This window comes from Myripristis murdjan, chromosome 13 (genome assembly GCF_902150065.1).
Source record: "Myripristis murdjan chromosome 13, fMyrMur1.1, whole genome shotgun sequence".
NCBI classification, from domain to species: domain Eukaryota; kingdom Metazoa; phylum Chordata; class Actinopteri; order Holocentriformes; family Holocentridae; genus Myripristis; species Myripristis murdjan.
The window spans coordinates 12,774,245-12,797,680 of NC_043992.1; the positions used below are offsets into that span (position 1 = coordinate 12,774,245).

General features: G+C 43.1%; 1 protein-coding gene across 2 annotated transcripts in view; it reads left to right on the plus strand.

The window, feature by feature from the left end:
- The window catches only part of LOC115370277 (unconventional myosin-Ic), a 75,163-nt gene that overhangs the window by 20,309 nt on the left and 31,418 nt on the right, over positions 1-23,436 (plus strand). For both annotated transcript variants that reach the window (XM_030067230.1, XM_030067231.1), the window contains exons 2-3: positions 21,609-21,764; positions 22,540-22,655. In XM_030067230.1, coding sequence (XP_029923090.1) covers positions 21,609-21,764; positions 22,540-22,655 — 272 coding nt within the window. The remainder of the gene's footprint in view (positions 1-21,608; positions 21,765-22,539; positions 22,656-23,436) is intronic.

The following is a 23,436-nucleotide window of genomic DNA, read 5'->3' on the forward strand; positions in this document are numbered from 1 at the left end:
AGGCCGCAGTATGCAGAGGAGTGTGTGTTTTTTGCTGTCATTAGCTGGTTTTGTTTTGGCCTCCAGTTCAGCTGTTATTAATTGGCAGTCAGCAAAGAGGAAGTGCTCGGAGTAAACAGGAAATTCACTGTTTTGATATTTAGCAATGTGTTCAAGCTGTTCTGATGCTATGCAGTAACTGCAGACTGGACATAGGCTAAGAGCTTGCTGTCAGAGAAATCCACTGAAATATTTCCTTGTTTAGTTTGTGACCTCTGGCCATGGTTGGCTGTGATCAGATGTATAAAGTGTACTGATTCTCAGATGTGGCCCATAGGGATTGTTTTAAGAACAATGGCAATAGTTTTGGATTGCAGCTGCCAAAAGCCGACACACTCACATCCAGTATGTTTAAATTGGACCATTTCCTTGCCAAAAAATACAAATATTCAGTTTTTCCCTCAAAACTGTGTGCTGTCAGGATGGAAATGCCTTTAAAACAGCATTTAGACGAGACCATCATGAGACACTAAAACTCCCCAATAATCCCAAGACTTATTAAATTGGTCTATGTGGGCCTTGAAGTGATAGCTCACTCATATTGAAAAATGAGATCTTAATTCACTTCCCCTCTTAGCTGTTATGTATGGCAGTAGTGGTGCTATCTTCCTCTCATCGTTACTGAGTGCTGGATACTGGCTGAATGCTCCAGATGCTAACTGTTAGTCCACGCCTGAGGAGCAGCAGCCACCACAGAGACGCTGCTCGAGTTTGCTATCGTTTGTTTGCTTCATTGAACACATGTACGCATGTTGGAGCAAAAATATGTTTTGTTTTGTTTTGTTTTGTTTTTTCAAAATGGGTGAACTGTCCCTTTAAGGCAGGCTGAGGCATGTTTCATTGGAGGTTTTTCACACTGCCAACCCTGACGCTGCTGAGAAAAGTCATTCCTCTCCGCTCGTCATATCAGCGATGGGCAGCGCTGACTGACTGGTGGATATCTGAATTTCATTACAAACATAAAATTGCAATTGTAAACTTTGGAGCATTAAAACTGTCCAGTTTAAAGGCAGTGACTGTCGGCACAAATATCAGCCATCAACGGCTTGAGTCCAAAAACATTGACATCAGTATTATCTGTCCAAAATGTGTACCAGTCGACTCATTGTCCACTGTGCTGTTGTTCCTGGTCTGTATGGAGGGCTGGGCTGCAGAATGCAGGCAGGCCAGCAGTGTTTTAACCTACAGCCTTTCTCCTTATAAGGCCTGCTGGGTATAAATACAACCAAGAGGCCCATTTGGGAGGAGATAGGGAGAAAGAGGAGGAGAGGAAGAAGATAGAGAAGGAAGAGAGAGGGAAGAAGGGGGAGAGAGAGAGGCAATGGTATAAAGACTAGAGATGGAGATGGAGGTGGAGCAAAACAGAGGGAAAAAGCAGGGAAGGAGGAGGGAGAGAGAGAGAGAGATAAGAGAGAGGAGTGGGATAGATGGAAGGATACTGTAGGAAGAGGAGGATGGGAATGGGGGTTGGGGTGGCAGAACGTGCCTGGAACTTCACAGGGGAAATGTTTTGAGTTCCTCCTCAGCAAGTCACCACCTGCCCCTGTTGACTAGAGAGGCCTGTCGGCTGTGGGAAAGTGGTGTGTGTGTGTGTGTGTGTGTGTGTGTGTGTGTGTGTGTGTGTGTGTGTGTGTGTGTGCTCTTTTACATCTGTCTTTGTGAGGGCCAAACACTCAAGGATAAACGGATGAGGAAAGACTACATTTAAATCTAAGACTTGGGTTTAAAGTTCAGCCCCCCCCCCCCCAAAAAAAAAGATTGCACAAGTCATAAGTGGGGAAAGTATCTCTTTTGAGTGGACTGCTCTTTTAAGTGCAGGCAAAAGGAAGGTCCTCACTAATATGGCAAAACGTTCATGCGTCCACATGCACACCATTCCTGCACACTGCCCCTATAATTCCTCATAACACACCTAAACTGTACCTGCATGGTAAACACTCTCAACACACAGAATGAAACACTAATACTGTATATCTTAAGAATTTGTTTATGTCAGCTTTTGCTATTGCAGAACCATTCACAGTGCTATAAACAACATGAAATGCTCCAAAACCAGCAATATTAAAATAACTTTTTTTACTACCACACTTTGTTATATATTTTAATTTGCCTGATCTCTACCTAATCCTAGAAATCCCTTGAAAACGCATCTTTTTTCTGTGTAGCTGAACCCACCATGAACTGTCGAACGTGTTGACCTCGTACAGTGTGTGTATCTTTTTCAAATCACAAGCTGAATGAAGCCAAGTCTAAAATAGGGCCTCAATTTAGAGCAGTGTTTAGTGGTTAGAGCCTCATGTCGGAGATTATGCTTCTTCATTATCAGACTGAGTCCCTCTGGCCTGCAGAAAGGCCAAGTCGCTTTATTGATAGTGGCTTGGATGGATGCTGGTCTCCCAGTCCATCCTTTATCCCACCCACCTACACACACACAGGAATCTCCTCTGATGGATTTACACACTCTGCTTACGCGCCTGTGCATGTACTGTATGTGCACACTCCCAGGCTTTACAAACCAGCAGTGGGTATTTAATTCAACCTAGGATTATGTCTTTATGGAAGACGCGAGACACTTTAGGAAATGCCTGCATGACCAAACTGCTGCCACAGTGGAAAGTGCATGTGTGTTCCGGACAGGGAGTGTCTCCAGATTTGGTGTATTTGTGTGTGTGTGTGTGAACAAACTGTGTCTCGGTTTTCCTTATTAGTTTCACTTCAAGTCCTATTTTTTTTTTTTTTTTTTTTTTTTTTGGTTCTGCTGCTGTTCAGCTCTGTTTCAGCCTCACATCTGGTCACAGTGGAAACCTCTTACTCCACTATGGCCTGGTACGCATGGACACACACACACAAACACACACACACACACACACACACACACACACATGCACACTTTGTGGTGATTCATGTAACCCGGAGAGGCATGTCAGGGTTGTTGCAGAGAGAGAAACAGGAACAATTCGAGTTGGACAGGAGTGTATTTGGCCTGTGGGAACCCCCTCGTGTCAATATAGCACCGGACCACCACACACTGACAGGCTGCGAGTCACAAAATACACACCCTCACACTACACAAACACACATGCACACACACATACTGTACACAACCTATCGTGCCCGTGGCGCTCTTTGTCTGTCATTACCATTACCATTACTCAATCACGCTTGTGTTTTTCAAAGTCTTTGTGACTAATTCCTCTTCATGACACTTTCACTATCACCAGCTTCCTCCACCTCATCCCAGCGCTGGATACTTCTCCTTCATTGTATTTCTGTCTCTCCGCTGCCCTCTCTTCCCTGTTTCTCCACTGTTTGCCGCCCACATGGCTTGCATTCTTTCGCTCTGACATCACAGCCGCCCTGCACTTCTATTTAGTCCCTTTTTTTTCTTCATTTCTGTCCTTACTCCCTTTCCTGCCTTGCCTCTTCCATCAGCCCTGCTTCCTCCCTTCTTCCCTCCACTCCTTGACGTTGTGTGTCTTTGCAAATTGGAACAGTCCCATCCAGGGTTTGCCTGATATACTTTTTGATGACTGAATGAAAACCAGACTAATGAAATTCTTTTTGGTGGGTTAGGATTTACTTAGGGCAGGTTGAAGCAGGTTTCCTTTCAGGTTTTGCAGTAAAGTCTTCCCACATGATGCTGTTAAGACATGAAATGCAAATAATAATAAAAACACATTTGGTCAAGGAGGAACTTGCTCATACTGGAGGGGGTCAAAGGTGGTCTAAGTTTTTTTTCTTAATCATCATCAACAGATTATATATTGATCTGTTTCTGTCAAGATTTGGCCCATTTTTCCCGCTTGTTTACTTTCCATGCAAAGAACTGGAGTGGAGAAAGAGGAAAAGATGAGGAATGAGGAGTGGAAGGGCATGGGAGGGAGGACAAGTGAAAGATGAGGGAATTAGAGGGTGATGGAATGACAGTCTGACTAATGTCACGACCTTGTGTGTGTGCTTGTGTGTGTGCTTGTGTGTTTGGGGGGGCACAGATGCAGATTTACTGCAAACGTGAAGTGTTAAGCAGTTCAAAGGGCCGTGAGGATGTGCTGCATTTTTTTTCCGTGTGATTTGTAGCCAGTGGCGTAGGGCCTGGTTCCTCGTCTGTTTTTTGTATTTAGAAAAATCTCAACCTGCCTTGACAGAGAAGAGAGGCCAAAAGGTGACGTGTTCACAGTTGAAAGTGGTTTAATGCTTGGTGCACCATAGCACAGAGCTTCAATAGATGTTTTTTTAACCTCAGCACCTGAATGTAAAATTGTTGTATTTTTACTTCCCTTCCTCATTTTTTGTCATGCCAGTGTTTACATCTTTGGCCGCCTGTATGCTGCACTTTCCCATTTTTTTTTCTTCCATCCCAGCCTAATCTTCTCGGAGACAAGGGGGATTTTGGTTTTTATGGTGCTGGTTATTTTCCAGGACTGGTCCAGCGGTGTATTACTGACATCACGCAGTATATCAGCATCCTGTTAAGACCCGGGATTTATCAGTGTGATGAAACCTTCACAGCAAGGGCTCAAAATGAATGGATACAGCCCTGGGACCAAGGGTGTGCTCAGTATGATGAAAACTTCCAGCTCTGGTAGAAATCTCAGAGTTAGAGGTTTTATTCACTGAGACACTCAGTTCTCACCGGGGGTTTGACTCATAGCTGTGTCTGAAAGCTTTTACTGGTATTGAAGCTGCTGAGAAAAGATATCTGAAGATAATCTCAACCATTAACCCCTTTGAAGTTTGTATGTTTTTTTTTTTTGTAATTTTTTTAATTACATAATTGTAATATTTAGAAAACTATTTCTGGTGATTTTGAAATAGTAAAGCTTTTGCAAATTTTCTGGTATTTTGGGGGTAATTTTCTGGTCATTTAAAAAATATTTTTCAACATTGTTTCTTAATATTTTGATCATTTGCGGGGCATATTCTTTCTTTCTTTTTTTGTTTTTTTTTTCAGTAATTTTCTGGTAATCATCTTGCCATTTTTCTTTTTGCCTTCAATTTTTGGTCATTTTTTGAAAGAATTTGAAGAAATCAAGTGCATTTGTTCAGGTTTCAAAGGATTACATTTTGTCATTTTCATGAAAAAACAATTGAATTTTTACATGTAATGTCATTCTTTTCAGAGTGGAAACTGTAAAACCAGCATTAGGGTGAGACCATAAAACTAATAAAGACCTATGAATGGGATGCAGGCGACGCGGGCTGGCAGATATTTATTTAATAAAACATGTAATATTTTCAGCCTGATAGTAGTTCTCAGAGGATCTTAGCTGCTTCACAGATTTATTCATCCAGTGAAAAGTCTTAATTTATGAAGTCAATCATGTGGGAAAATTCCTCTCTTATATCACTAATTGGATAGTTGTCTGGCGCCGAATTGTCAACCGGGGCTGTATTCAGCGTGATTACCCCTTATCAGGAGTCAGGATCTCCTCCCCAGTGGTTTTAAACGCTGTTAGACCTACAAATTGTTCAGTACAGTGAGAATTACAGTTCACATATACCCGTACATCCATCTGGGATGTGTGAAGTACGATGAAACCTCACAGTGTCGGTGGAAATGCTCCTAGAAGAGGGAAAACCTCTGTGATTAATGTAAGCCGTGCGGACAAATAGCCCTCACATGATTGACACAACTTTATTAACCAATATTTCGAATACATGTGAGCAATATCCAGGGAGTCCATCACAAATTGGATTGAACACATCCAGGATGCCGAGGACTGGCGAGGGTATTTCTGTATGGTACGGGGCGATGGAGGGGGAATGGAAAAATGCTATATTTATCCACGTCGCTGTGTGCAAACTTGGCTGGAGAGGAAGTGAGAGAGGAATAAAGAATTTGAGGGGAGGGGAGAGGAGAGGAGGCAAGAGGGAGAAAAACGAACAGAGAGAGAGAGAGAGAGAGAGAGAGAGAGGGAAAAAAAATCAGATTTCCCACGGATTCAAGGTCACATGAGTTCAGCAGAAAGTGGTCAGTGGGGTTTCAGCGTTTTCCTCATACTAAACAACATGATGTTTAATTTGGTGTGGTGTGTTCATCTGTGTGTGTGTGTGTGTGTATGTGGGTGTATGTGGGTGAAAGAAAGAGAAATAGGGAGGCAGAATGAGGGAGGGACGAATAACCATTTCCTATATTATGAACAGGAAGGGCCATCGAACTGCCTGAACTCTTCTTGGCCTTTCAGTTTAAGCTTCTTAATGGTCTAAGATGTTCTCATATGGCCACACCCTTGGACACACACACACACACACACACACACACACACACACACACACACACACACACACACACACAGAAACCCTTGAGTGTCCTCCAACCTGGACGATATAGCCACGATGTTCTGGATGAGTGGTGTTGCACTGACACAGCAGAACGGGGATGCTCCACATTTTGGAGTCGGCGCTGAGTTGTATCTGTCGCCCAAACATACAAAGAGGTATAAATGAGAAGAAGACGGAACAGCTGGACCCTCTTTTCTAAAAATCCTGCCGTCTCGCAGTGTATCAGCTCTACCTGCATGGTGACTGAACACAGAGATACAAAAAGGTCATAAAATCTGCTGTTCACACATTGAACAGCTCGGTGGGCTGCTCTGCTCTGACACTTTGTGAGCAGTGCAGGAGGCTCAGATTGGATCTCTGTAGCGGTGCAATACAGAGCGCGAGCTAGGTGGAATGAATTGAAAATAAACCATAAAAAACTCAATAAAGTGAGGAACCTATCAGCAATAGAGGTGCAGGCTTTCTCCAAGTATAATGTCTGAAATTTTATTCGCTGTAGTCTTTCAAGTACAATAGAGAACCGTGAGGGTTTGAATGGCTGTTATCAACTTCTCAGCCGTCTTTGTGCACTGCTGGCCTAAAGGTTGCCCTGGGCTTCACTGCGACACGGCAGATATAAAACATGGTTTGTTTGTATAATTGCCATGTGTTTATGCTGCTTATGGCGCATTGAAAGCAGGTCATTTACTGCTTCAGAGCTGTAAAGGACAGATGGATGAGGTGTTGTCGCCGTGGCTGCATTGTGTGGGCAATAAAAGCTGTGGTGCATTATGTGGCAGGCTGCAGACGGCCGCTGTATGTGGTCCAAATAGATAATAAAGTGCATGTTAACATAGTTATGTGCAAGGTGCTCATTTGTTTTCAATTAGTGCTGTCTCGTCGTTGGTACCAAGCTCTCGTTGCTAGCCTTGCATCGCCAGACCATTTCGCAGATGCAAATTAGTCTGGAACCTCTGAGTTTATTTTTGATTTCCAAGGGGCGATATCATAGACAGTCAATGGGTGTTATCAGACCAGACCAATCTGCTAGAGCAAATAACATGAGCTCGCAAACTCCCTCGGTTCCCAGGCTGTCTCACTGCTGTAATGATTCACCTGTCAGACAGTGTGGGTGGGACTGTGATGTCTTTTTCCCCGCGGTTGATGAAGTTTCTTTTCTTTGTGTGTCACTCATGGTGGCTCACACCGTTCATGGTAACTACCCGGTTCTTCTTCTAGTTGTTACAAACAAACCAAGCAATTTAAAACTCATCACTTCCTGTGTCCTGGAGGATTTTTCCAAAGGAACGACCTACCAGTCATCAAGTATATACAGTAGCAAATGCAAAGGCTTTCATGAACTGTATATAAATAGAGTCACTGCTGGATTAGATCAATGATTATATCAGTGACTCACTGATCAGCATTAATACTAAGTGCAAGCAGTAACAATACGGCAGCTGCTGATTCAATCGCTGCATGGATTGTGAGACTTATTCTGTTCCAGTGTGTGTTACATCCGCTTAGAGTTGACTTTGGATGGGAGTGAGTGCAGCGCCAGAGTTAGTAAATCAGTAGGGATGGTTGTATGGCTGGTAAAGGGTTAAAGTCTGACAGCTGAGCCGAGATACTGGTGGTCAGATACAGCCCCTCCTCTCTCCAACTCAGTACAAATATGCTGCCTCAGCATGAGCCTGCAGAATACACACACACACACACACACACACACACACACACCTTGAAAGCTCATACACATTAAAAAGCAGTTGCAGCCAGAGACGACTTAGCACAGACGACTAAATGAATGAATCTAGTTGATATGTGAGGTGTTTTACAACTGCAAGAGCCCTATCTTCTCTTGTATCTTTGTGTGTTCCCTGCTGTCTGTCCTCTATGTGCTCACCCGGTGGTGCCAAAGAAAGAGAGAGAGAGAGAGACAGACACACACACACACACACACACACACACACACAGAGGGGGAGAGAGACAACGTCTGGAAAACATTACTCAGATTCCTGCAGTCCGGGGCTCTGATTGTACTGGCAGTGGAGGGAGAGAGAGAGAGAGAGAGAGAGAGAGAGGAGAATGAGAGGAGAGGGGAGATCAAACGAGGTGTACGCAGTTTAATCTGTGACACAGACACTGTTAAGCCCAGTGCAAAGTGTGTGTGTGTGTGTGTTTGCTTCACGCTCCCTCTAAGCAAGCAGGGTGATGGGGATGGAAATGGAGGTCCGTTATTTTCAGTGATTTGATGTCTGTCTCAGCAAAAACCTAATATTACCTAATAGAGTTTCACTGACCTCAGCACATCCAGTAGAGGGCAGTGTGGGAGAGAAAGTGTGTGTGTGTGTGTGTGTGTGTGTGTGTGTGTTTGCTGTCTGCCTTGCTTTCCCAGGCTGTATTAAAAGACCTTTAATACCTAGTCGGGTCTCGATTCGACCAGTTTTTCATTACATGTTTTGACCCATTTGACTCCTCAGCAAAGTTCCCTCTTTTTTTTTTTTTTTTCTCCTGAGGGGAGGAGCTGCAGGGAAGCATGAAGGAATGCAGGTATAAAGTGACCTTAGCCAAGACTTTACCTGAGCTCACCCTTACAGAGCTGACGCGAGGGACATGAAAGGCGATAAGGAGGGGTGGTCGCAATTCAGATTTGTGAAATGAGAAAAACTCCCGGCCCTCCTTCATTCATTCATTCATTCATTCATTCGCCTTTGTTCCTCCCTTTTTCACCCATTATTCCCTTATTCTCTCTTTTTCTACCACCTCGCCTCCCATTTTTCTCATCCTTTCATTGTATTAATGAAATAGCATTTTCAAAAAATCAAAATGTTGGGCTTTCAAACGTACCGTGCAGTCATTTAGCCAGAAAACATGTATTCTTCTTCGCTTAGAGTGATTTCATGGAGATGAACAAGTGATGAGTGAATTTTCATTTTGGGGATTTTTCGATTGTCATATAAGGGGGTATAAGCACTGGAGATAAGTGAGATGGACACGGAGTTACAGCGTTAGACAGCAGCAGAGCGAGCTGTGAGGATTTATGGTCCCATTCTCTCAGATCCACAGGAAGGAGCGAGTCGTCCTAATGAGGCCTATAAACCTGGTTTTCCTGCTGCTGCTCTGCTCTTTGAAGCTGCAGCGTGGACAGCCAGCCGCTTCGGCCTGGTGCTGGTTTGTTCAGCATCAGAGAGCGCCGAGGTCTTTCTCTGCTCTCAAGGTCTTGCTCTCATTCAGATGTGGAAGTAACATCATTTGCTCAGGGGAACCAAGAACATTAACATTTCACTTTCTGTGGCTGTCATATAGGACCATGGCAGCGTTGTCAGCTTTGTTGTATTTCAGTCCCGTCATGGTCAGTATGACAAATATGCAGGAATATCAGTTTCCTGAAAACGTGGTCATCGAAAATAGTGTTAATTAATGATTTTTGTAATGTGTCCCTTTCTGAAAATGTTGAGTAAATTGAAACGTACTTATCCAGCATTTGAGCAAATTTGAATGATTCGGTCAGCTATATCTAAAGGCAAGGGGCAAGACTTTGGTGTAGGAAGCGTTCTGGTTTCTGTTTGTAGTTCAAGTGGTTTTAAGGAGGTAAACAGTCCATGTGGGGATTGAAAGTGGCGGAACACATTGATCGTAATGTTTTCTGGACCTGAGACGCTTACAAAAAAAAAGAATCAGTGTTTGTGTAATGTGTGGAGAAATGACTCCTGCAATAAAAGCAGCTGAAACAGAAATGCCGAAATGGAAACAAGCGGCCAGCAACTATGCTCAGAAAAATTTGCTGTTGCACCCAGAGGCTAAATCGTCATTAGATTACAGCCGATCGGTTCCAAGACGGGCTCACTGTAAGATCAAAGCGTCTCCTTATATCCATAAAGCCTTTTGTTTTGTGAGCACTTCCTGTAGTTGGTACAGGTTACATTCTCCCTCAGCACTTTCAGGCGCCTCACTGTGTATTTGTGCCAGCAGGGTTTTGAAGGACATCCGCCCAAATAAAGTGAAATAAAGGCACAAAATGCTCCATAGTTCAAATAAACCACTCGAAATATGCCTGATGTGAGCATGACTAAAGAGCTGGTAGCTGCAGCAGCCTCTCTTGACCCGCTAACGGATCAGCAGAGACCTCAGACTCCCTGCTATGATTCAGTCTCTTTGTATGTTAATCTAGTAGCTAAAGTGGAAACTTGTTTTCCTCTTTGTTCTCAGACCTGCACGCCCATCGCCTGCAAGATGTCAAGTGTTATTAGTGTTAACAAGCAGACGCATTCATTAGACTGCCGACGCCTTTGATCTGCTGCGATTGTGTGTGTGTGTGTGTGTGTGTGTGTGTGTGTGTGTGTGTGTTTGTAAAACAGTAGTCTGGAGTAATAACGCTCCCTGTAATGATATTGGACTAGTGATGTGAAGTCTTGGCGTGTATGTTTATGCCCATGTATGCATGGGTAGGATATGTGAGTGTGTGTGTGTGTGTGTGTGTGTGTGTGAGAGAGAGAGTGAGACAGAGAGAAAGAGAGAAGGGGAAAGAGAGAGTTTATGTATTATGTGTGTAAGCCGGACTCTTGGCTGCCTGTCTGGTTTGTGCTTAAATCTGCTTCAGCTTGTAAAATATCGAGAGCGAGAAGAGCCGGGATTCAGGGAAGGAGAGAAAAAAGAGAGGGGCAGGGAGGAAGAGCAAACTCAGTAAGATGATTATTTATTACTTTGTAACCAACAGTTTGCATACAAGTGTGCTCTGATGCGCGCACACACACACACACACACACACACACACACACACACAAAGTCACAAACCCTGTCTTCCCTTTTGCATTAGGACACATTTTTTCCCTTCTCATCCTTTCTTCTCTCCAGGGGTGTTTAAGGCCAGATGTGTGTGTGTGTGTGTGTGTGTGTGTGTGTGTGTACTGAGATGTTGTGTAAGCTCTTTTATACCCTCTGCCCCGTTTTAAGAGCAGACAGAGAAAAATATAACGATAAAAATGTGAAAATGAGAGGAACTATGGCAAGTTTCAGCTTTCAGCTCCAATCCCTGTTAGATCTTACTTGTTGAGGGGGAAAAAACGTAGGGAGAGAGGGAGAGAGAGGAAAGGAAGGGATATGTGTCACACAACCCAGGGACCATTTCCTCTGTAGGGAGGGGAGGGGGAACAAGAAAGTGGGTGAACGAGTGGTGACTGGACGGGAGAGAGAGAGAGAGAGAGAGAGGAGTGTGAGTGTGAGAGCAGCAGTAAGAGGAGAAGCGATGGCAGCTGGCTCTCAGGACGGAGGGGAGAGCTTCTAAAAACAAATCGGCGGTTAAATGGTTGCCGTGCCGTGGAGCTGCAGGCCACTTTCTTACTGCTGGACTATCAAAAATACCTTCCAAAGCAGCCGAGAGCAGGAGCCATGAAGTACCGACCTTTGGTGAGACATCTCGCTCCCCTTTTTGTCTTGTACACCAAATCTGTCAGAAAGTGAAATAAGGAGTTTTTAAAAAAAATGTTGAGCTCAGTCTAGGAGCCGGTCAGGCTTTGTTTATGCAGGTGTGTGTGTGTGTGTGTGTGTGTGTGCATGCATGCATTCATGTGCACATACAGGTATGCAAATAATTCCACTGAAGAGTAGTAAAGGTGAGGCCATGTGAAAGATAGATCCTTTATAGAAGTGGAAAAGATGAAGGAAGTGTGTGTGTGTGTGTGTGTGTGTGTGTTTGGGTGGGTGGGGTTGAGGAGGAAGTTTTGGGAGCTACTTTGAAAGTGCACCTAGAGTGGCTTTGCAATTGCGTAACAGCTTTGACAGCGTGCTCCTGAACAACAAGGGCACAGGAGAGAGAGAGAGAGAGAGAGAGGTGGAGAGTGAGAGAGGTACAGCGAGTGAAAGGGAGAGAGGGGCAGAGTATAGGGTGGGGGTGAGGGGGGTGGGGCGGGGATGGGCCACCTGATGAGCCTCTCCATGAATCCCAAAATCAAGCAGTGGTCCGTCACCTTGACCCTTGTGTTGCAGTTATTTGTCCCGTTGATGTCACACTGATTTGTGTTAGTATCCATTTGATATCTGAGAGGGGAGGTGTGATCGAATCACTATCTGTGTGTGTGTGTGTGTGTGTGTGTGTGTGTGTGTGTGTGTGTGTGTGTGTGTGTGTGTGTGCAGCACCCCAGGGTGAGGCAATCACATGGTGGTGTTGTGTGGCAGGGCGGGACTTTTTGGCATTCACCGAGAGTGAGAGTGAGCGCGTTAATGAAACAAGTGTGTGACTTATGAGCATGCAGCAGCGAAATCTCTCACTGATAACTCGTGGAGCGCAGGCTTGCTGCAACCAGTCACCATGCAGTGGATCTCGACTTTTTCTAGGAAGGTTTAGATCAGCATTTTGACAGTGTATCTAAATACTAATTTCAAACAGATCTCCCGATCCCCTTGTGTATTTCCACCTGTCTGTCTCAGTTCTGTATTTCTTGTGATGTTTGCTTTGTATCCTTATCGTCTCTCCTCTGCGTCTGTGTATGTGCCCCAGTAGCCCTGAACAGGAAATGCTGTTTATTGAAGTAGCACAGCTGAACAAGTATGAGTGAGAGAGGCAGCATGAGGACAGACAGATATGTGAAGACGGTACAATACACAGACAGATTCCTGACAGGAGTTGTCATTACTGCCTCTGGGCCATCTGACTTCAGTTCAATAGACAGTTTATTCCGGGCTCGTCCCACTTACTACCTACTGTAACCTCCTGCCACTTTAGGTTTGCATCAAGAAAAGGTTATGAGCAAAGTCGAATGAGTGGGAATTGTAAAGCTTTCACCTTTGACTCTTCAGACTGGAATCACCATGAGCTCCTCTTGGGGTTGGGTAAGTTACTGAGTGACTTAGCTGAGTGAGCGCCGACTGATAAATGTGCCATAAATAGCGATTCCTTAATTAGTAATCTAACGGTTAAAATAAAAGGGTGGTGCTTCATCTTCAGTGGACCAAATGAAGCAGAAGTTCCTGTCCTTTATAAACGGAGTTGACTTGTTTTGTTTCAGTTCTGTAGCTCAGTGGTTACGAGCCTGCTGTCGCTGCTCTCTTGACGGGAGTGAAACCAAAGTGAAACTAGCCCAGCTGTCTATCCGGTATGGACAGGTGCAACACCTTAGTTCAGCTTTTTCAGTCACTTTTACTGTCATTCGTCATTTTTGTTTACTTAAAAGACCATACCAGTGATTTTGCATGTTTAGTGTAATCTATCTATAAAATATATATACGCTTCACATTTCTGCTAATCTTTTCCCAAAGCGAGCAGCCATATTTAAGAACTCTGATATTATTTTTCCTGTCATTTATCCAGCCATTGGTTTCCATTCATTCCACTAAGATATGAAAATGAACTTTCAGAGACTTTCTGCACAGCCGTATTCTGTTACCACAATAAAGTTCCTAAAAGCAGCAGCTTTGTTGTGTTTTGATGACTTGAAATTGGGCAGAGTGAAACAGTCCCTCCGCCACAGAAAATAGTACCCAGGGAAACGTTTGCTTGACACAGCAAATTATCAGTTCTGTGGTTTATGAATGAACACGGTTGTTCGCCACAGTAGCAGAACATTATATGATGGGTGTTTCAACCAACGATTTGTATTTAAGAATTCAGGGATTTTTATTATGTGTTGTAAAATCTTGCAGTTAACACCCATCCAGCCATAATATCATTAGTTTTTTGTTGGCCTGGTTGCTGTCCAGTTAGTTTGTTGCTTGGATAATAGCAGTGACAGTTTTATTGAATAACAGGGATGGTAATATTTTGTTTACTTGATTTTTATGCCAGTAATTGTACTCCTACTATATCTGCAGGACTAGAGAAGGATACTTTTCAACGCCTGCTTACAGTTGTGCCTAATTAAATCTGAATGGTCATACTTTCAGGGATTGAGTGACTTGCCCCGGGACGCTGCAGCAGGGTGGGTGCTCACTGAGGTATCTCTGAGCAAATTAACAAGTCCCTTCTATCTCTCAAAAATATCTAAAGGAAAATACCTCAGATCTTGATATTTCCTTTAAAAAAAAATCACAGATATTTTTTTCAGAATTAGGCTTAATTGCCAAATAGGTTTTAGAATATGCAAGGAGTTTGTTATGGTATGTTGGAGCGCAAAACAAGAGAATTTCTACCACGCAGGTTAGGCTCATTCAGACAGCCTGCAGAGGTATCAGCCAGCTCGTCCCACCTGTCTGACCGCTTTGCAGAGCGCTCCGCTCTCTCCACGCTCTCTGCAGATGGAAATGAACATGTTTGGCGCTAAGCCTCGAGGCCGTTTCCATGGTAACCGTAATCAAAAATGGTAACACGCCACTTTGGATCCTGCAGGTGTGAGAGCGTGCGATGGGAAGATGCATCTGTGTTGATAGATTCATCAGCTTTGAGCGAGCCTCTCATTACACCTGTGCTCACCTGCCCTCAGCAAAACACACACTGGATTCATTCTCAGGTTATACTCTGTTTATTATGTTGCCAAATCTCAGTGAAAGTGACTTCTTGACTAGTATAGGGAACCATGTGGGTCTGTGTTGTGATGTGTAAGCATTATGGCTGCTGACCGTGCACTTCCCTGTGTACCGAGGCCTGTGGTTTGACTTGTGGCTGCATCAAAACCGAGTGGCTTTTGCTGTCACACTTGGCATCACCGTGGCCTTTCTACACTTTCACAAAAGCTACACGTGGGAATCCCAAATGAATCTAGATACGCAGTCAGTATTCACTTCATGATGTCTCCTTTTCACCGGCTGGAGCAGAGCAGATTAGTAGGGAGGAGAAATGAGCGCCAGACAACTGATTCATAGCGGAAAAATGTAGAGAGGGGCAAAGCGTTCTGCGAGTGGGTAACCATTCTTTCGTCAGAACCACACGCTGCACGCTCATTTGTTTTTAGTTACAGAATATTTGCAAATCCTATCAAACAGTAGCCAGTTTTTTTTCTACAGCGCTCGCTACATCCTGTCCCATCCTTGCCGTTTTTGCATATTTCTTTGTACTTGAGCAAATATTTGACTCCAGTTAGTTTAAATGCTCTGGAGCCTGATTTGTTTATTCTCTCTTTGAAGACCCAGCTACTACATGCAGGCCTTGTTATACGTGGCTGTGTCATACCAGATGGGAAGTACTTTCCAAGCAGGGCTTTAGATACCAAACAGATCAATGAATGTACTAATCTTTCTAATCTCAGGCATGAGACTTGAAACTAGAACCAGATACTTCAGGATAAAATTGCATGCAAGAGCTGCATTTAAAATGTCAGAAGTAAAGCAAACCTGCAGAATTTTCTTAATTTTTTCACAGGGTGATGAATCTCTGTAATACAAAAAAAATTATTATTTTTTGGACAATTATGTTTTTTTAAAAGTAATAGATTACATTGGTACTTGTTCATGGCTAATACATAAAGTTAAGTAACGGAAACCAGGCTCAGCCTATGAAATAACCAACTCCTGGACTGATCCCCAGTGAAGTAAGAACCTCTTTGAAACTTGTCTTATCTCTTGCCTGTGCATTGTGCAGGTTTTACAGATGGCTGTAATGTCATAGCGTCCTCAGCCTTTCATCGTGCCGTCAGTGTCCACGGCACCGTGCACTGAAAACAGCAGGTTAGATGAGGTTTACAGAAACATTGTGACATCTGAGCTCTGTGAGCGAGCCCGGGGCGATGTAAAGGTCAAGGAAAGAGCTGCTATTGTTCACAGTCAAGCTGAATGATCCAATCCCTCCACTTTCCCTTCCTTTCTCTCTGCTCTTCGCTGTTCCTCTTAAAGCTGACTGCTTGCTGTCTGTCCTTGAGCTGAGACAAGGAAAGCGGGCAGACGGAGGGATTTAGGGAAGGAGAGAGAATATAGGGCAAAGAGAGAGGGATATAGAGTAAGTATACAAATGACTTATTGTGACTCAGGATTCAACATGTTACCTCATTTAAAGGTGAATTGATAATATCTACCCATATCTGGATAACATCTGTGTGTCAGGATCATTGCTGACCCAGCTCCCATACTCTGACCAGCAAACAAAACTGTTCTTCTAGTACATCAGTACTTAAATGCCATGAGCTTTGGAGACAAAACTTTTCAGGTGATGTGAAAATGCAGAAATGCTGCTGTTTGCTAAGTGTGATAACAGAGCAGCTCTGGTTCCTGGCTATGCAGGATAAAAAATTGTTTTTTTTTCTAAGGACTAACTGACTGTTACTACTCTACTTCTCTCAAACTGTTCTGAAGGAACTGTTTTGATCTGCTTTTGATCACCTTTATTCTAGTCTGAATATATGTTTTGTTGTGTCAGCCTATTCTGAATAAGCGGAGACTGATATATTGGGCCACTATTGGCCTTTTGTTAAACATCGGATATCGTCCAGCCAGAGTCTGGCACCTCTGATCTGATAGATATGATGCAGTTTGTTTGATTACATATTTATATGATCAATTCTAATCAATAATTGTAATTTGTATTGGTATTATCCTTCAAAAATTCTAAGCAGTAAAGCCCTAGTAGAGGGATACTGGGCCCAGCAGGCAGTCTTACCTCATCAGCTCTCCTCCCACTAACGTGGCTCTAAGCTGCCTTGTTTGCTGCACAGGATTTGGAAAACCTGACTGCATGAAGGAAGAGGCAGGGGGCAATTACTAGGTGTGTTTGTGAGAATTTTCTGTGTGAATGTGTTGTGTATGTGTGCGCGCGTTTGTCTTACATTGAGGGAACGGGTGGGGATCCGATGTGTGGCGCTGAATGCAGGAAGGCCAAACTGTGAAGGCGACATTGAGGAACAATGAAGTAATGGAGAGAGAAGGCAAGAGACGTGTTGTTGAAGAGAAACAGGGAGGGGATGAAAACGAGAGAGAAGGAGGTTAATGTATGGAGGAGGAAAAGGAGGAAGAGGAGGGGAGTGGGGGTTCCTTTCCTCCTGGGCGCCATAATCTCTTGAGGTTTTGTTTTCTTTCTGTCACAGAGTGCCTTGACACAATAATGATAAAACAGTACATGAAAGATGTCATAGCACTGGAAACACCGTTTGACTGACAAGCTACAGATTTTTTTCTCACATATTTTTGAGAATTAAGTTATCAAATAAATTATTCAGAATAAGAACAATGGCATTTTTCTTTAGGTCTCTGGTGCTATGCCTATGGACAAGTCTTAAAATTTTGATATTATGCCAAAGTACATATTATTAAACTAGCAGTATAGAGTTTCATATGCCGACATTACAGATGCTATCAGTGTACATCGACTGGCAGCCAAACTTTCAGGTGGCCTCATAACAGACCGGCTAACAAGAGCAACTCGAGCTTTATGAAGCCCCAGAGAGTCACACACACTCAACTCTGCATGTAAATGCACACACACTTAAACACAGCTGCAGTTTCTGTGCTTTCCCTGGGAGATGTGGGAAACAACAACGGCATCAGAACAGTTGTCAAGGGAATGCTTAAGGCGCTGTAGAATGGGAGGTATGGAATTGACAGCGTTTCATCAATAAGTGCCTTGTGACTGCTTTGTCATACATCTGGAATATGTAAACAGATATGAATGCATATGTATGCAGACCAGCTGCGGCATTTGACTGAAGCCCACTGTGGCAATAAGCCATCCTGCATGCCATGTCTGTTGGGGTTTTTTGGGTGCATACCATCAGATCTTAAAAGAAATCCAGGGGAAACACTGCACCTCAAGCATAAAGACAGATGATATACTCATAAACATGACCTTTTTTTTTTTATTAGTGTAATACTTGTGACCATATGGACACACACTGACTCACTGCCAAGCCCTTCATACTGTCCCTTCCCCTTAAAGCTACAGTACACAGCTTTTTGTTTTTTTACCATTTGGTCAAGTTCCCATTTCAACACACGCCACTCATCTTGATGAGCTATCTGCCTCGAAAGAGCCTCTAGACAGACAGGTAACTGGCATGGATCCATGCTGAGGAAGCAGACAGAGAAAACAGCCAATCTGCAGGAAAAGAAAGAACATGCTGATGGTCACCATGTTTTTGAATAGGCCTGATACTTGTTTACCTTTGCTGTTCTGCTTTCCAATGTCATCCATGGGGCACCAGGCCCATCCATCACCAGAAATGGACATTTGCTATTGATGAAGTGGCCCTAAAATAACTGATAGACCCCAAGCCCATAATATGCCTCATAGCCAGTTGGTAAGCACACAGTGCAAAGACTGAATGTCATATTCATATGTGGCCCATGTTGCCAACTTTGTCCTGCCCATGTTCCTTTGATATTGAATATGGCCTGTTGATCTTATATGCCCTGCACACTTTCACTGTTGTTTTTGCATTTCCAGGTGCTGGACTTTATAGAAAAAATGCAAGCTTGTGTGAATAAGTGTTCATTAATGAAACATTTCTGGATTTGTTGTTACCCTACTAGCTACCAGCCTCACCTTGCTAGCCACAACTCAGCTCATGTCTGGCCATGCACTGTAATTGATGTGCACCCCATAGTATTGTTGTTCTAATGTTAATAAGTTGGGTATTATAACTTAAGGTTTAACATTTAAATAGTAAAAAGGCCTCTTTTATGAAGTGATGATACTGAAATGCCCCCTCTTTGGATTTGTGCCATTGTTCTGTCCTTGTAAGGACACACACACACACACACACACACACACACACACACACACACACTCACACAAAATATGGCTTGGATTAAGTGAGATATAAAAGATGGGTATCTATGAAAGCTTGAGTCATCAGGTCATAAAGATGGGAGGTGATTCAGCTCCAACAGCCTTCTGGGCAGGCCGTTTATCTTGTGGAAAGACTATAAAGACACACGCGCTCTTGTACACACACCGTGAGGGCTGTAAAGTGCAGGGGTGGTTCAGTTGATTAAAGAGCACAGATATAATAGGTACAATAATGCTACCTAATGTTTTTGGTTTTGTCTTACTTGTTGTGGTTTAAGTTCTGTTTCCCTGAACTCGTATTGTGGAATACAGACAGACCACACTGATATCATCATGCCTGACTCAACTAAGGTTACTGTAAAACTAGTCATGGAAAATATACGAGGGAACTCACAAAAATGTAGTAAAAAAAACTTGCCTTTTCTCTTTAGTGAGGGCTTGGTAAAGATGTTGAACTTGTTGGGTAAAGAATGAAATGAGGTCGGTAGATTGAACTTTAGAGTCAGTTCATTGGAGCTTTTGAAGTCTGTTTTGAAGTATTTTTTGGATTGAAGATGCTGGAATTGTGAGTCACTTCGCATTATCTCAAAACTTTTATTCCCAAAAGATGGAGAACTATTCATGTGTTCCCCCAGACTTTGGGGACAAGTCACTGAAGCCGACCACCCGGTGTCAGAAGGAAAACACTCTCCGCTGGCAAACCAAGATTATATTAAAGCATATTTTTCAGTTGAATCCTATCATAATGTCGTGAGTGCATGTGTCTGTTCTGCAGTCAGAGGACAGAGGGACGGATGGGCCCTGTGTTGTGTTGAGGGAGTCTGTGTGTGGAATTTCAGGGAGTATTGTTAACTTTCCAGTTAACAGTTTAGATGACATGATGGAGCGGCAATGGAGTCATAAACTGGCAGCCATCTATTCCTTCTCTCACCTCCTCTCCCTCTCTCTTCCTTTTCTCTTTTCTTTCCATCCTATCTCCCTCCTCATTGTTTTCCCTCCAGCAAAAAGAGCTGCCTCACCTTGCACTAATTAATAGCTTCTGCCCTCCCTCATGCTGTCTGTCTCGCGTTCTCCATCTCGTCTTTATTGTCTCCTAAGGGATGAAAACCACTGTACTGCTTAACACAACAACACCTGCTGTACTTTGTGTGTGTGCCGACTGCTGTACCTGTTGATCCAGCCTCAGTCTAGTTGGTCTCAGTTCTGTCAACTCAGTGCATCTTAAAGATGGATTTGAATAACATGCGCAATCTTTTGCGTAAAACTCAAGCCACCATTGCAGAGACCGGGTTCCTGGACAAATGCTTCAGTGAGTTCAAGGATGTAAGTTTTGCAGTTTGACTTCGCCTCACATCTTGAATTTGTGCTTTGTATTTTTAGATATGTGGTACTTGGGTAGTGCCTGTTGCACTTTGGTTGAAGTGATAAACCCCTCCCTCCCCAATTTCTGGGCTTCCATTGCTATTTCTAGAGGCGGTGAGATTGTTGAGGGAGAGCTCTAAAGAAAGGTTTGGACGCTGTACAAACAAATAACCTCCACTCCACTCACAGGGTTTTGTTTTATGTGTATGAGTACATTTATAAGTATGAGGTTTCATTCTGCTTGTTTTTTGTTATACTTGAGACACCAGCTCTTGGCTGTGGTGTGAATGTGCTCTTTTTTGGGTCAAAAGCTGTATGTGTGTGTGTATGGGGGACAGGATGAGCTGGGTGACCACAAAGATGGCAGTATATGTAAACAAATGTTGATTCTAGGGTTTGTGGGATTTCTGAGCCAATACTGATAAGCTTTTGGATGGAAACTCATGATTGTTATTAGTTGTGCTTATATCCCATATCAAAAAAGTAGTGAAGTTGATCATTTTTCTGCCAAGAAATTACTTGTTGTCAGTGTTTTCCTGCAGATATTTATTGTTGTCAGGGTGGAAAACCCTCTGAAGTGGCTGTTACCCCATGGAACAATAAAACTGTACATTGAGGTCCAGCACAATAACACATCTTCCTACATACTTCATATATAATCCAGTGAAAATGTTGCATTGCATACTATGAGCTTCCTATAGGCAATAAGAGTAGAACTGGTCAATTTTACAATAAAAATCTAATCAGTACAACTGTATGATACCTATGATATCTGAGGCACATAACACTGGCCAGTATTTGATATTTAACACAACCAAAATATTAGACAAACCAGTGGCTCTAGACAGACAAAATAACTTTTATTTAATTTATGTCACCATCGAGCCTGAAATCACAGTTCAGTGAGAAACTCTCCCTGCTGGCTGTACTCCATCAGAGCTTGAATTTTACACTTTCTGTGCTTTGATTTCTGTACCCGTACCTGTTTCTCTCTATATCATGTTTGTGGAGCATTAAACAAGGTGGTTCATTGCCCCCCATGTTATTTTCAAGTCATTTGTCTCTGAGCTTGTTGGTGCACCATTGGTTCATGTTTTTCTCTCATGTTTCTCTCTGACCTCGAATTTCCTTCTTCCCTCAAAGGGATGGATGATGATGATGATGATGTGTGTGTGTGTGATGTGTTTTATAGCTTTGTGGGATAGGGCACCATTGATTGAACCTACATACGTACTGTATGTAGGTTGTGTTGTTACGTTCATTCACTTACATCACGCCTCTGCTCTTGCTCGTTCTCCTCCAGGTGGTGGCTAGTGACGGGGTGCGGGCTATGATGGAGTCGGCCCTGACAGCTAGAGACCGGGTGGGAGTCCAGGACTTTGTCCTGCTGGAGAACCACACCAGCGAGGCTGCCTTCATAGAGAACCTTCGCAAACGCTTCAAGGAGAACCTCATCTATGTGAGTGGGTTTTGTCTGTGGGTGGTGGGTTTGATTGTCTTGTAGTGCTGGACAATATGGACAAAATCAAACATTGCACTATTTTTAAATGAAAACCTGTGTATCTATATTGTGACAATATTGTAGGGATGGCTATTGGTGCATTCATAGGATATTTACACAGTGAGATTTTTGATCAACAGTCATTACTAATGTGGAGATACTGATCAAGCAGGTAGAGGCAAATAATCGATGCCATTCAATCTAAAGTTTGTTCTGTTCGGTCCAAGAAAAGTTGACTTTGTTGCCTTTTTGCATTGGGTTTGTTTTGCAGCACACTGCCCAATTACAGTACGAGTGAACCATGGCTTGTTAACAAAAGTCACATGGACTCACATTTTTGGAAACTTGTTATACCGACAGGTCAGAGATTTTGGCAGTGGGGGGATTCTAAATAAATCCAATTCTTGTCCCTGTAGCTTTGGCTAAGCGCTATGGACTTGTCAGTGCACTTTGCTGTAATTGACCTTCTCTGATGTTCATACCAGTGAAGAAAACATTGAACATAAGCTTATACCCATAACATTTTGGTTTTTGAATCTTTTCCTATAGCAGGTTCATACTGTTTTCACTTGTAACACATAGCACCTCAGCTATCACCACAGAGCACTGACATTCTCATTGTTTTTGTGCAACTATTTGTTTAAGTACGAACACCATTGTTCTCAGCTGGACACACGTTATTAGAGAATCTGTGTTAGCTAAATAGATAACATTAAATTGCCCTCTCCATCAGACGTACATTGGTTCAGTGCTGGTGTCAGTGAACCCATACAAGGATCTGGAGATCTACACCAAGAACCACATGGAGCGATATCGCGGGGTCAACTTCTACGAGGTCTCGCCACACCTGTAAGTACACGGCCTCCCCACACCTTCACCTCTAAACCAGACCATAGCCACTGCAGCATGATAACGACTTTAACATTGCATTTTAGCTGACACTTCCATCCACCACAGCTTAAAATGTCCCCAGAATGATCATGGATGACAGAGAAATGCTAGGAAGGAAAGAAAGAGCTGAGGAGGGAGTTAAATGTGTTTCTCATTTCGAAATTTGCACTTACTGAAGCAAGTACAGACTGTGTTTCAGTGTCCATTTCCCCCAGCAGATTACAGCATCCTCTGACATCATAGAGAGAAAGCGAGTGGCTACAGAGGGATCAACTTTTATTACATTCCCCTGCACAGTTAAGAGAGAGGGAGGGACGAGTGCTATTGGACAGGAGGAGTGGATGAGGATCCCTCCTCACCTTTCCAAAAAAAAAAAAAAAAAATGAAGAATGATCAGTACTTTTCTTTCAAAACTTTTTTTTTTCCCAAAAAATTTGTTGTAATTTTGTGGTAATTTTATGGCTATTGTCTTGTCATTTGATTTTAGATACAATTTTTTTAATTAATTAACTAATTATTAAAATAAACCAAATTAATTTGCTCAGGTTTCAAAAGGTTGCAGCAGCGTGCACCCTGGCACACATGCAGCATGACATCATTTACATTTATATTTACATTTCACTGAGATTTACTGAAGGGCACACCACCATCAAAAATGCTTATCCAACACATAATCTTGAATTGAATCACACAAAGTTGTTCTCACCCAGAATGACATAATGTTTGTTGAACCTGCTTT